A 13,943-nucleotide genomic window follows, 5' to 3' on the forward strand; every position below is an offset into this window, starting at 1 on the left:
ATAATATTTGTGTATGATTTGTGTGTTCACATATAATTGCTCTTTCCATATATGCTTACAACATAATCTTTCTATTGGCATGAAATGTGGCTATACATATTTGTAATTTTCCCAAGCTTAAAGAGTATAATTTTGGGCTTTGATTCCATTGATAAATTATCATATAGATTTAAACCAACAAACCTACAAAACTTGTCAAGAATCTCAAGTTATCAAATTATGTAATGTACTCTTCTATTATTCTATACCCTGTCCTCCATTATAACCTTGATCCTCAACATAAACCTATCTACATCACTCTCATCACATAATTTGTAGGTCCCATACCACATCTCCAATTTCTATTAGTCACAATTTTATTTTTAATTTTTAAAAAATATCATATTAAAATAAAAAAAATCAATTCTATATTACCCAAAAAGGAGGAAAGCCAAGTCACAAAGATGCCTCTCAAAATTCAACTTTTTTTTTTTTGGTGATTTTTATTTTTCTATGTTTACACCAAAAAGCCACCCAACCAATAGTTCTTCACCTTACCATCCCCACAAAACACAATCAAACATAAATACATTTAAAAAAAAGAAAAAGTTCTCTAAAACCTTTTTATTTTTCTTATTTATTTATTTGGGTATGTTTTATTTTTTTTTGAAAATTGGATAATCCTTTATCACTATAACTACTACAAATTCTTATTTTATTTTTTGTTGTCTTAGAAAGAGAAAATAAATAAATCTACAAATTAATAAAATAAAAAAAATAAGCCATTTCAAGGTCACTTCGTCTCTTTTAATAAATTGAATTTCAAGCCCAAAATTGACAATCGTTATCTTCTTCCTAGGGTTCCCTTCTTCCCTTTGTTTCTCTTCTCAAATCTAACCCTAGAATTTGATAATTAAGAAAAATTGAAGAAAAAATATATAGAAAAGTTCTGCGATGAATCACTGTACAGATCTTTTCTAACATCCTAACAAAAACCCTAGAAATTTGGGCTTAGGAAGGGTTTTTTTTCGGTTTGTTGGTTTTGGTTTTTATTAGTGTTATAGGATTAGATTTTCCTCTGATTTGACTTAGGGAGGGAGGGAGGGAGTTAGTGGTGGTTTCATTCTTAGGGTTTTGGTTCGACCGTTTCTGGTCTGCTATTTGGGTTCGATTTTTATTTTGTATGTTATTGAAGTATTAGATTAGAGCCTAGAGCTGTAGATATGGAAGCGTTCGAGCGTGGGAGTAGTATTCAAGAAACTCCCAATCATCAAGATCCCAAGCAATTGGGAAATGATTCGACAGGTGGGGTTCGTTTGCGCTTACTGATGTCTGAGTTGTTTTGATTTTCATTCAATGAGATTTCTAATTTTTTTTTTAAGATAGTCGGAAAAGATGGTAGTAATTCTTGGATTCAAACATATAGAGCTTATTAAGCTAAGTTGAACATTTCTTGTTTTGGGAATTGTTGATTGATTCGGATCTGAATTACTATTGTTTGTGACTTGGTTTGCTTTATACTCGTCTATCTACTGGTTTTCTTGATAGAGTGATTCTTGGTTGGTATTTGGTATTTTAATTGAATATCTTCGTTTGACTAATGTTGTTTGTTTTTTCCAATAAAAAAGGTGAGGTATTTGATGCATCACAGTATGCATTTTTTGGAAATGATGTTCTTGAAGAAGTTGAGTTAGGAGGCTTAGATGATGAAGAAGTGGAATTGCCTGCGGCGGGGTTTGAGGAAGAAGAGTTTCTTTATGGTAAAGAAGAGGTAATTTTCCTTCGAATTTTTCTTCATGAATTTTGTTCAAGCGTCTGTTCTGTTGTGGTTTTAACGCTTATATTGATTGTTTTACTTCATTTTTAAAAATTTTCTGTTTCTCTACTTCGTTAAGGGATCTTGTTCCTGTTACTATTTTAAAATTTAACGAGTGAACTAGTTCAAGAATTTTCTGTTGGATGGAACTAACTGTTATCTTCTTATTTACAGGCTCCTCTCTCAAGGTCTCTATCTGATATTGATAGCTTAGCAAGTGCATTTTCAAAGGTTGGTTAAGTAGACACTAGCATTTTAGTGCAGGCAGTGCTTGAAAACATAAGAATCAGCTAATATTTAATGTTTTTGAATTTACAAATATTCACACTTATTTTAGTGAAAAGGAAAATGGGAATTAGTTGTTTTCTTAAATATTGAATTGAAAGAACCTCACGTATATAACTTCCCATGTGTAAGAAATGACGGCATTGAAGGCCTGAACATGAGCTGCATTTATTGTGAGCCTGGCAAGCGTGATTTAATCTATATTTGATAATTACTTGAGGAATGTTTCATGTTAGATTGGTGGTGTCAAGCTTAAACTTAATGGGTAATATTCTCTATGTGCAATAACTTTCTATCATTGATTGTTATGTTGAGATTGTTAGATTTGTTCATGCAATCAGTGATCTCTTACAAAGTGCTTGAATGCTGCTCTGATTTTGTGGATCATTATAAGAAAATGTGATAAAATTGACTGGATTTTTCGTTTTCCTGTTATTTTCTGAGTGGGAAAATGTAAAGGGTTGGGTGGGTCTTAGGTTTAAGTCTTATCAATTAAAGAAAGGTTTGGTTATTTTGATATGAAATTTGTTCTCCATTGGTTGGTAGTGTATATTGAATTTATATGTATCTTTAGGCTTTTGCAGTGTAATGCATGTTCTAATAGCTTATTTGGTTGCCAGGTCGTAAGTGGATCGAGAAACATGGGGCCACTTGGTGATGTATCCAGAGAAAGTAAGTACTGCTTTAGTCTGTTTGTTATACGTGGGTGTATTGTCTTCATGTTGAATAACTATATTTAAGGCCTTGTGATTTTAAAACACAAGAAATTGAGTGCTTTTTCGCTGCTTTCATATCTTCCCTTTAACAAATTGTGTGGTGTAATTTGCTTTGACTGGCGGTAAACTGGTAAAAATTCTAGTTGACGTTTTTAGTGCATTGCCCTGTAATCTTATTCTCATTGACATTTGTCATTTCAGGCTCATCTGTTACAGAATGGGCACAAGAGGAGTTTCCAAATTGGAATGACCATCAGATGATAGAAACTGATAGCATTTCTGAAGGCAAAAGGTGGTCTTCACAGCCATTTTCTTCAGCTGCTCACATCCTAGAATCAAACCCTTTGTACAGAACTTCATCTTATCCTGAGCAACAACAGCAACAACAGCAATACCAACACCAACAGCGACATCAACCACACTTTTCCAGTGAACCTATTCCGGTGCCTAAATCTTCCTTCACTTCTTATCCTCCACCAGGTGGCAGATCTCAGCAAGCATCACCAAATCACCATTCAGGTCACCTGAATATGCCATATATTGCTGGAGGACCCCAGGGGGGCTTATCTTCACCAAACCTTTCTCCATTTTCAAACTCACAACTTCAAATGGCCGGGTTACCTCATGGATCTCATTTTGCTGGAAGTTTACCTCAGCTTACTCCTGGTCTGTCTGCTAATAACCGATTGCCAAACCAATGGGCTAATCAGGCTGGCATGTATCCAGGAGATCACCCTGGATTATTAAATAGTATGTTACAGCAACAGTTGTCTCATCAAAATGGTATAATGCCTCCACAGTTAATGACTCAGCAGCAGCAGCAGCAGCAGCAACAGAGAATGCACCATTCAGTTCAGCCATCATTTAACCATTTGTCAGGAATGCAGTCTCAACTATTTAATCCTCATCTTCCCCCTTCACCACCTTTAATGAACAAATTCGATGCAATGCTCGGTCCTGGTGATCTTAGAGATCAAAGACCAAAATTGGTTCAGAAAGGCAGACCCTTTCGCTTTCCACAGATGGGCTCTGACATGAGTAGCCAGAGGAGTGATGTTGGGTGGCCACAATACAGATCCAAGTACATGACATCTGATGAAATTGAGGGTATTCTCAGAATGCAACTTGCTGCAACACACAGTAATGACCCATATGTAGATGATTATTACCATCAGGCCAGTCTTGCTAAAAAATCTTCTGGAGCTAAGCTGAGGCATCATTTTTGCCCAAACCACTTGAGGGATCTTCCATCACGAGCACGGCCTAATAACGAACCACATGCTTTTCTTCAGGTTGATGCTCTTGGAAGGATTCCATTCTCATCTATTCGTAGGCCTCGTCCTCTTCTTGAAGTGGACAGTCCAAATTTATCAGGTTCTGGGGGTACTGAACAGAAGGATTCTGAGAAGCCCTTAGAGCAGGAACCAATGCTTGCTGCTAGAGTTGCAATTGAGGATGGGCTTTGTCTTCTTCTTGATGTAGATGACATTGATCGTTTCTTGCAATTCAATCAGCTCCCTGACAATGGAACACAATTGAGACGTAGACGGCAGGTTGTCCTGGAAGGGCTTGCTGCATCACTTCAATTGGTTGACCCGCTTGGAAAAAATAGCCACACAGTTGGGCCTGTTCCCAAGGATGATCTTGTGTTCTTAAGATTAGTCTCTCTACCCAAGGGACGCAAACTTTTGGCAAGGTACCTTCAGCTTCTATTTCCTGGTGGTGACCTCATGCGAATAGTTTGCATGGCCATATTCCGTCACTTACGGTTCTTGTTTGGTGGCCTACCCTCTGATCCTGGAGCAGCAGAAACTACAGATAACCTTGCAAAGGTTGTTGCAACATGCATTTGTGAAATGGACCTTGGTGCTCTTAGTGCTTGTCTTGCAGCAGTGGTTTGCTCATCTGAACAGCCTCCACTTCGTCCTCTTGGCAGCTCTGCAGGAGATGGGGCTTCTCTCATCCTAAAATCAGTTCTTGAGAGAGCAACTGAACTCTTGACGGATCCTCATGTTGCTAGCAACTATAATATGACAAACCGATCTCTTTGGCAGGCTTCATTTGATGAGTTTTTTGGCCTTTTAACTAAGTATTGCGTAAATAAGTTTGATAGTATCATGCAGTCTCTGCTCGTTCAAGGTCCAACTAATATGGCTGCTATAGGAGCAGATGCAGCAAGATCTATTAGTCGTGAAATGCCAGTGGAGCTCTTGCGTGCAAGCCTTCCGCACACCAATGATCAACAGAGGCAGCTATTGCTAGATTTCACACGTCGATCCATGGCTGTGGCTGGATCTAACAGTTACAATGGAGGAAACGATGAACAGATGAATTCAGAATCAGTACTGAGTTGATACTGGAGCATATAAGTTTCTGTGGAAGAACCAAGATACTGTACTTTGAAAAGAAAAAAAAACAGAGAATATCCGATACATGCACACGCTGTTTGAGCAGCGAACTTGTTTGCATAACTTTTGCTCTTCTACTACTACTTCTAGTCATATGGGTAATTAGCAACACCGGACAGTAATAATGTTGGGTATATGAAGGGGATAGCACTGTTGGGGTAAGTTTAGTTGTCTGTAGATTTTATATGCTTTCGTCCCAAATTACATGTTTACTGGTTTGGGATAACTAGTTAGCAGGCCCTTCCTTTGTCTCCACATTTTTCCTCTTAAATTCCTATGGATTTTGCTTTTTCTTCTTCTTCTCTAGAGCTTTATTTTGATGCTCTGTTGTTGAATTCCCTGGTATGGAAATTGAGGGAGGGGAGAATATGTATAGATTCTCTAGAACAGTTTGATTTCCCATGTTCCTGTCTATTATTTGTTTTCAAGGACGTGGGGATGAAGTTTGTGCTTTTTATATCCAAAATTGGGTTTTCTTCTCTTATGCAAATCTAGGTTGTAAGCAAAGCATTGTACTGTGTTTATGAACAAGATGATGATGATGATGATGATGATGATGATTGGGGGAAAGAGGGTGTTTTTTCAACTGTAGAAACAATTATGTTTAGATGCTGTTTGGTTTAATTAACGACAGCTTCTAAGTTTTTGTCACTTGTATTCGTTTGTTTTTTCTTCAAAATAACACCAATCAAAGCAATTGGGTGGAACTATTTAGAAATCTTGAATTTTGATTAGCTTGTTATATGTTTATTGTCTTTTTTCTTGATTCTTGCACTTGTAAACAAAATTGTTTGGTATGGTTTATATTGCTTAAGTTAGAGTATGTTCCACTGAGAAAAACAAGTTATATGTTGGTTGGGAATTTCATGCTATGATTATAAATTTATAATAAGCATTTTCACATGTTAGATATTCACAAAAATGTCAATGAACTTTTTATTCTTCCTCTTTTAGTAAATATAAACACACAAAAAAAAATTATACGAATTATTATTTTAAATGTACACATAAGTTTTTTTTATTATATATCGGAGTACATGGACACTCTGGGTCTGATTGGTTCGCGATTAGAAAACTGTATTTTGAAAAGTGAGATTCTAAAATAAAAATCTGAATTTAGTGACTAAAATCGTGTTTCTGAAAATATGATTGGTTCAATGTCAATAAAATGTTTTTGAGTTTTAAAAAAATCAATCTGTGATTGGTATTAAATTTGAAAATATAACATAAACTGAATATGTGATTCGAACCGCTGAATTTAAATATTATTTTAATTTTATATACATACATTGTATAATATTAAATTTTGATTTATCAATAGATTTAATTAAGTAAAATTTAATTATATTGATAAATTAAAATTTAATAATAATTATTGATTAAATTTATAACAATATTGCATTGTCATTTATAAAAATATCAGCACAACTTATTTTTGAATTGTGCATAAATATCATAAAATATTTCATAAACACCTTATTACTAGTGGGAACATACTCAAGTCATAAAAATTGGCAAAACAAAAATAAATAAATACAAACAATGATACAAAGGATAGGAGTAGAGAGAACAAACAAATCCTGATTTTGATTTTAAGTTTTTGGAGAAAAAATCACAAAACAGAGAAAACGCAAAATTGTTGTTTTCTAAATAACAACACAAAATTAGAATTCTAATTAGGATATAGTTTTCAAAAACAATCTACCAATCAAATATTTTGGTAGGTCCCACAAATTTTAAATTTTCAAAATCATAAAATCATTTCCAAATCCCTTACCAATCACAATTTTTCGAAAGATATTTGGTTGTATTAGTTTCAAAATTATATTGAAGAAATTACATGCAGTACCAGTCTTAGGTGGCTATTTATAATTAATGAATAAAAGAAGAGGGTAGTGTTAAAAAAAAATCCTATTATATTACGTTCCATGATTTGTTTCTTAAAGTACTAGCTCTGCTCCTTCAATTAAAAAGTCAATAGTTTTGTAATCAAAAGCTATTTTTTTTCCCGGAAAAGTTACACATTCCTTGTATACTATCCTATACTAGTGATTGTAATATCTTTAGCTATAAATTAGGTTAAGATAATTAATTGCTGGGTTTTCCCCCCTACTTTTTACAGGAAACAACAAATTAGATGGAATACAATTTTTTTTTTGGTAGCAATGAAGATTTTATTTTAAAAATAATTAAAACTAAATATTACTAGCTAGTATTAAATTCTAGTTATTATTTTTGATATTTTTGTTCTTCTAAATAAGTAATAAATTTATTAACTTTGTGTTGTTATTTTTTTTATGAAGGGTTTTGTTTGTAGCTAAATTTAAGTAGATCATAACTTTTTTTTTGTTGGGAAGTAGATTATAACTTAATTAGTAATATTTTATTGAAAAAGTAATGATGTGCAAACACTACACATGGCTTTTGGGACGTATCTTTAAATAAATATAATTGGTTAAAGTTATTTGTAACATAAACGTGTGCATATTATTACTTTTCATAATACAAGTAATAGTTTTTATTATTATAGATATTTCCATATAAGAAATAACCAATACCTTATTAGTCTTATTACCCTACTACCATAATCATCTCCTTAAAATGAGGGAAAACATTAAGAAAAAAGGATTTTCTTTAGATAGAAAAGTCAAAAAATTAAATGATAAAAGGAAAGATATTCTTAAATTAAGGAGCATATATGGTACAAAATAATTTGTTAGATATAACTATCTTGACAAGTCATAAAATCAATAAAAAAAAATTCCCATTTGTTTTCTCATTTTTATTTTAATAAATCTAACTTTTTTTTTTGAGGATATAATAAATCTAAGAGTTTTCAATGCATTTTGATTACTTGGAGAGTGGGATTTTATCATAGAAAAATAATATATGCATGAAAACCATCAAAGATTCACAATGCCTAGTTTGACAATTGTCTTGGCTGAACCCATATCATACCACCATTCACCACCACCCACCTACCTTATGTTCTATCTCTATCTAAAAACTAGACAAGGAGACACAGCATTTACTATAGCCATGTGCAAACTTCCGTAGCAAAATCCAATATCTATATAAATTAAACTATGTAATATATGTAGAAAAAAAAAAAAAAAGCTTAATCTTTTCTTCTTACTAGTAGAAAAAAGGTCCATACTTCAATATATATCATTGGGACTCTCCTACTGAGACTGACCATAAATGAAAAACGCCTAGGTTGAATCATCATCATCATTGTACAAAAGAAAAGAAAAAAAAAGTGAGAGAAACCGACACTCTTAAAAACCCTAAAATAACAAGTTCATGCATGCAAGAAAAGACTCTTCTTTTATTCTTTCCTTGCCTTGCATGTCTATAAAAATCGGATCTTTATAATTTCAATATAGTAATTATAAAGACAAAATACAAAATAAAGGTGCAAACTTTGGGTACTACTCTCTCTCTCTCTCTCTCTCTCTCTCTCTCTCTCACTCTCATAATCTTTATTGTTCTCTCTTCTCAAACCAAACTCTCTAAAAATGGTTTTGCCAGAGTTCTCTCGATACCAAACCTCTCCAAAACGCAGTGCTTTGTACAAAACCGCTTCACTCATCGCAGACGGCTTTCTCTTCGTTGGTGGAGCTTCTTTAGCCATTTCTTTGATATGGGCACTCCTTACTTCCATTAACCCAAACCCACTCGAAACCATTTTCACCACTGAACCAAGCTCAAACGACGTCGTTCCTGGATTTAACACCGTCTCCGGCGTCGACCCACCTGAGTTCACATTCTACGACGACCGAGACTTGAGCTACTCCATTGACCGACCAGTCAAAAACTGGGACCAGAAACGAAAACAATGGCTCAAACATCATCCCCACTTAGCCGGAAGTACGGCCACTCGAGTCCTCATCGTGACTGGTTCTCAACCTTCCGCTTGCCGGAACCCCACCGGCGATCATCTACAGCTTCGGTTGTTTAAGAACAAGGTCGACTATGGCCGTATCCACGGTCATGAAATCTTCTATAACAACGCTTTGTTACATCCCAAAATGCCTGGCTTCTGGGCTAAGTACCCACTAATCCGATCGGCCATGTTAGCTCACCCGGAAGTTGAATGGGTCTGGTGGGTCGACTCCGACGCGGTTTTCACAGACATGGAATTCAAACTACCGTTGGAGAAATACGACAACTATAACCTTGTCGTTCACGGTTGGTCCAATATGGTGTACGACAACAAAAGCTGGACGAGTCTAAACGCCGGCGTTTTCTTGATAAGGAACTGTCAGTGGTCGATGGAGCTCATGGAAACATGGACGAGTATGGGACCTAAGAGCCCAGATTATGAAAAGTGGGGGAAAATCCAGAAATCATTACTGAAAGACAAGTTGTATCCGGAGTCAGATGATCAATCGGCTCTGATTTATCTACTTTTGGAAGAGAAGGAGAAATGGGGTGAGAAGATTTATCTAGAGAGTGAGTACAACTTTGAAGGTTATTGGTTAGCATTAGTGGATGGGCTTGATAATATAGCCAAGAGGTATATTGAGATTGAGCAAAAAGTTAAGATTTTGAGGAGAAGGCATGCTGAGAAAGTGAGTGAGTATTATGGGTTGGTGAGAGAAGAGTATCTCAAAGATGGAATAACAAGGAGACCCTTTGTTATACATTTTACAGGTTGTGAGCCATGTACTGGGGAACATAATCCTACTTACACTTGGGAAGCTTGTTGGAATGGGATGCAGAGGGCTCTGAATTTTGCAGATAATCAAGTGCTCAGAAGATTTGGCTTTTTTCATCCTGATTTGCTTAATTCTTCTTTGGTGTCACCCCTGCCCTTTGATTTTCCTCTGGTGTGGTGATCTGTTTTATGTTTCTCTTGGTTTATTTGTCCTAATATGTAGCTATGTCATTTAGTGTACGAGTGTATTGGCCTATTTGGACATAATTTCGATAATGATTCGAGGCTTTTTGGTTATATAGTTGTATGAGTTCTGAATAGTTAAGTTTGATTTTCTGTCAATTGTTGTATAAAAAAAGATGCGAACACAGGAACAAAGGTCTTCTGTCCAAGCTCAAAATGAATATTTTTTTTTATGTAAGCATTTACATGTTCATACAAGTATACTGTATCACCATCATTTTCTTTTAGTATACAACCTAACAAATCCATAGTAGAAACATCATGATGTTACTAGAGAAAATATTCACAAGAAACACTTTGTAATCTTGAAACTTTCGCAATATACTGTTGTTTCTCATTTGAGAACCATCAAAACTTCCCAACTGCATAAACCGTGACTTAGAAGAACTACTTGAACAAATTTCTCAAAAAGTGCTCCTCTAACGGTTCCATCCTTCCTCAGTTTTTCAAATCATCCCCCTTGAGAATATTGAACAGAAGCAGAACGTATCATATCAACTAGGACCTCATCCAGATCTTCAAGTTCACCAGAATCACACAGTTGCCGAAAGAAAGGAGCCACACACGTTGTTGCAAGCTCAGCCAACTTCCACAGAGAGAATCTGGCTGCGGTTTGAATTATCTTAATAGGCAGTTCTCTCGATGAATTAAGACGAGACACAATCACATTTGTACAGGCTTCCTCAACAATCTGTAAAACCCAAAAATCAGCAAGCCAACAAAGTTCGATATATGGTTCTAGCTCATACAACTTCTCTTTAACACTCATATTCTCCCATATGCATCCAGATGGAGGATTTGGAATCTCATTAGAGTAGAACCAGGCTACTAACTTGACCAGTGCTTCCCAGCTAATACCAACATTAATAATTTTTGAGTGGCTGCAACCATAGAAAAATATTAAAATGGTAAGTTGAGATAAAATTGGAAAGAATATTATAAAGGGAGAAAAAGAAGATATGAACTGAATTGCATGTAAAATTCCTTACTATTTTGCCAGTTTGTAATTGTACAACAACAAGTATATCTTCAACATAAATAGCATTGTGAACCCAAAAATGCAAAATTCCTAGTTTGATTTGGATACGCTAAAAAAGAACAATTACCTCTCCTTCATTCCTGAGTTAAACAAACCCCGCAGATAATCACAACTCGCCGATAATATAACTTTATGAACATGCATATGTGGCACCAAACCAGGGCAAATGTCACAACTCCAGCTTAGCACAGTAGATTTAGCTTCCAAGATGATATCCCTGAAACCAGAAAATATAGGATTACTACTATTCTAAATTAATATGAAATAAAATAGTCGCATGCAGGGTTTAAATATCTTCTCTAATATCTCTCTTGCAATCTACAAATGCAGGTGCAATGACAGTATTGTTCTTTTAAAAAATAAAAAGCGAGAAGAGAGACATACGAAAAATGATGTCCAAGTGAGCCAAGAGCAGGAGAAAGATCTAATGTAGGGAATGGAGTACCCCATCTTGGAATTTTCCCACAAAGCATTTGCAGGAGAGGCTGAAGATTACATCTTTTAGCAAGTCTTTTCAACTTCTTCAGTAGTTCTTGATCTGCTTGTAAATATCCCGTATATACAAAGTCCAGCAGCTTCAACAACGCCTGGTGATCAACATGAGCAGATAATCGAATTTCTTTTCGAAACTCTTCTCCCATAGAGCTTGGTACTGAAGAGTCAGTTGTTTTGTCACTTCGATGGAGCTCTTCAAGAGGTAGTAAAGATGGGCATCGGACAGCAAGAATAACACCATGAGCACTCACACATTCTCCACTTGCAAGCACGAACTTTATATCTGCATGATAGTTCTCACAAAGTGCTTTGCCAATTCTTTTCCCCAATTTATTTGGAAAACCATACAATCCAAAAGAACTAAGAACATAAGAAGCAAACCACCGAACTCCAGGACTATACGTGTTAATACAGACTTCCTGAAGATTGTTTGGCAGTTCAGCTACACTATACTTGATTCTACCAAAAGTTATTTCTTGGTTATTTACCATGTATCCAGAATGCTTTATCAACTCAGCTATCCCCCACAAAGTATAAAGCATAAGACAGTCTTTGCCTCTCCAGTCTTCTGAATAAGCATGGCAACAAGTCCCCACAAAGGATTTATAACGCAAATAAGGAGCAAAGCTAAAACTTTCCAAATCAGTACTTTTGCTTAAGCACCACCTTGCAAAATATAATAGTATCTTCATCCCGGAAAGTTCAAGAACCCACTGCCGAGACTCGGGCAAACCAATATAACATGCCAAAGCCATAACATAAGTGGTAATATCTAGTCTATCGAAATTGTACCTAGATAGTCCATTCTCTAGGGTAGATAACAAATGTTTCAAAATGTCCTTGCCATTTGGCCTTAGTATTTCGGAGAGACTAGATGTTGCCTTCAAAGCAATATATTTGCAGGGCGAATTAATCGTCATCAAAACAGCCTGTATTCGGAAGATATCATCATCTTCAATTTGCCATAGTTTGTGTCGAACCTTAAATGCATCCACAAAGGCCAAGCTGCCATAATATAAAGATAAATAAGCAATGATAACTATAATGTATCGACCAATAATTTTATGTAGAATGACAAGTAAAAGCAATACCAAAAACGTTTAAGAATAAGACCATACCATGAACATGTGATGAGCATATCAATATAGAGATTATTTCCATCTATCTCAGGATTAAAACCTTCCTCGCAATGTATAGAAAGCCATCCAAGAATATCCCACACAAAATCCCTCACATCAAGATTATATGAAGAGCAAAGACCCTCCTGCGCAATAGATATCTCCTCTTCAAGTGTCAAACTACTTTGACCCAGTTTGTCATGAGAATTTTCCAGGAGAAGACCAAGGAGGACTTTGTCAATCCCATGCTCCCAGAAATATATATGATGCTTCCCTCCCCAACGTGTTATAAGAGCCAAGCGACATGCCTCTAGTAGCAAATATATCGGTTCACCAGAGACCCTTCCTGATTTCTTGCTCCACCTATTCATTTCAGAAATGGTGGCTTGAAGAATAGGTTCACAGCATACGCTCATCATTTTGAAGAATCTTTGTTCATTTATCTAAGCAAAAACATTATGAGTTCACTTAATACACTGAGATAACTTGGAAATGATCGTACTAGAATCACTTTGAAGAGAAAAATGTACTGTAATTACAGCTAAGCATTGGGAAAGCTTGAATGCTTCCATGCGAACACATCGAGCTTGGGACATGTCCATGCATTTCACCATCATTTCCAAGAGGGTGTCTCCATTTTCCAGAAGTTTCATAGCCCCACTACCACATAAAGCTGGTAAAAAAAAATTCTAGTAAAACAAAAATAGAAATACAAGCCATATACTTAGCCAACCTGACAAATTTCTTTAGCTAAAGAGGTGTCTTGATGAAAAAAAAATGCTTGCTAATGTCGAATGATATGATCATATGGTATGGCCCTTCTACTTTGTTGGTCAGAAAATGATCACGTATTTTCCGTTCAATATCCAATGACGACAATGTTCTGGTATAGGCAACACCTCACTAGCATGGGTTGATGTGAACTGCTCTCTAGTTAACTGTGCCAATAATCTGTATTCATAGTATATGTAAGCACTAATGAAACCCACATGATCATACCATTTGACATTCACGAACATGTTTATTAAGATATCATCAGGACACCTCTTGGGCTAAAGAAACTAGTCAGGTTGGGCCAGTGTACGGATTTTCTTTCCATTTTTGGTAACAAGTTTGATTAAAAAAAATATATAATGCAGAAAGAAAAGGTCAATACCCATGGAAGAAAGTAACTTCAAAACTTC

At 35.5% G+C, this 13,943-nt stretch overlaps 3 protein-coding genes across 3 annotated transcripts; 2 read left to right on the forward strand and 1 right to left on the reverse strand.

Moving 5' to 3' along the window:
• Nucleotides 1-746: 746 nt before the first annotated feature.
• On the forward strand, nt 747-5,502 carry LOC133829977 (protein PAT1 homolog). The gene is made up of 5 exons (XM_062259849.1): nt 747-1,284; nt 1,608-1,750; nt 1,970-2,026; nt 2,701-2,752; nt 2,998-5,502. The coding sequence occupies exons 1-5, from the start codon at nt 1,203-1,205 to the stop codon at nt 5,148-5,150; spliced, it is 2,487 nt and encodes an 828-aa protein (XP_062115833.1). The 5' UTR covers nt 747-1,202; the 3' UTR covers nt 5,151-5,502.
• A 2,914-nt stretch (nt 5,503-8,416) lies between these two features.
• On the forward strand, nt 8,417-10,161 carry LOC133829980 (galactomannan galactosyltransferase 1-like). Its single transcript, XM_062259852.1, has one exon. It carries the CDS (start codon nt 8,723-8,725, stop codon nt 10,043-10,045), a length of 1,323 nt encoding a protein of 440 aa, XP_062115836.1. The 5' UTR covers nt 8,417-8,722; the 3' UTR covers nt 10,046-10,161.
• A 240-nt stretch (nt 10,162-10,401) lies between these two features.
• Nucleotides 10,402-13,488, reverse strand: LOC133829979 (BTB/POZ domain-containing protein At1g04390-like). Its single transcript, XM_062259851.1, has 4 exons — nt 12,760-13,488; nt 11,531-12,646; nt 11,214-11,363; nt 10,402-10,988 (listed from the first exon to the last, which is right to left on the reverse strand). The coding sequence occupies exons 1-4, from the start codon at nt 13,176-13,178 to the stop codon at nt 10,559-10,561; spliced, it is 2,115 nt and encodes a 704-aa protein (XP_062115835.1). The 5' UTR covers nt 13,179-13,488; the 3' UTR covers nt 10,402-10,558.
• Nucleotides 13,489-13,943: the final 455 nt, after the last annotated feature.

The sequence above is a fragment of the Humulus lupulus genome, chromosome 4, assembly GCF_963169125.1.
Source record: "Humulus lupulus chromosome 4, drHumLupu1.1, whole genome shotgun sequence".
NCBI lineage: Eukaryota > Viridiplantae > Streptophyta > Magnoliopsida > Rosales > Cannabaceae > Humulus > Humulus lupulus.

Coding starts and splice junctions, on each gene's coding strand:
- LOC133829977 (XM_062259849.1), top strand. CDS start 1,203: ATGGAAGCGTTCGAGCGTGGGAGTAGTATTCAAGAAACTCCCAATCAT. Junction 1,285..1,607: donor ATTGGGAAATGATTCGACAG/GTGGGGTTCGTT, acceptor CCAATAAAAAAG/GTGAGGTATTTGATGCATCA. Junction 2,027..2,700: donor TAGCAAGTGCATTTTCAAAG/GTTGGTTAAGTA, acceptor TTTGGTTGCCAG/GTCGTAAGTGGATCGAGAAA.
- LOC133829980 (XM_062259852.1), top strand. CDS start 8,723: ATGGTTTTGCCAGAGTTCTCTCGATACCAAACCTCTCCAAAACGCAGT.
- LOC133829979 (XM_062259851.1), bottom strand. CDS start 13,178: ATGATGAGCGTATGCTGTGAACCTATTCTTCAAGCCACCATTTCTGAA. Junction 12,647..12,759: donor ATGCTCATCACATGTTCATG/GTATGGTCTTAT, acceptor ATATTATGGCAG/CTTGGCCTTTGTGGATGCAT. Junction 10,989..11,213: donor AACTCAGGAATGAAGGAGAG/GTAATTGTTCTT, acceptor CTATGGTTGCAG/CCACTCAAAAATTATTAATG.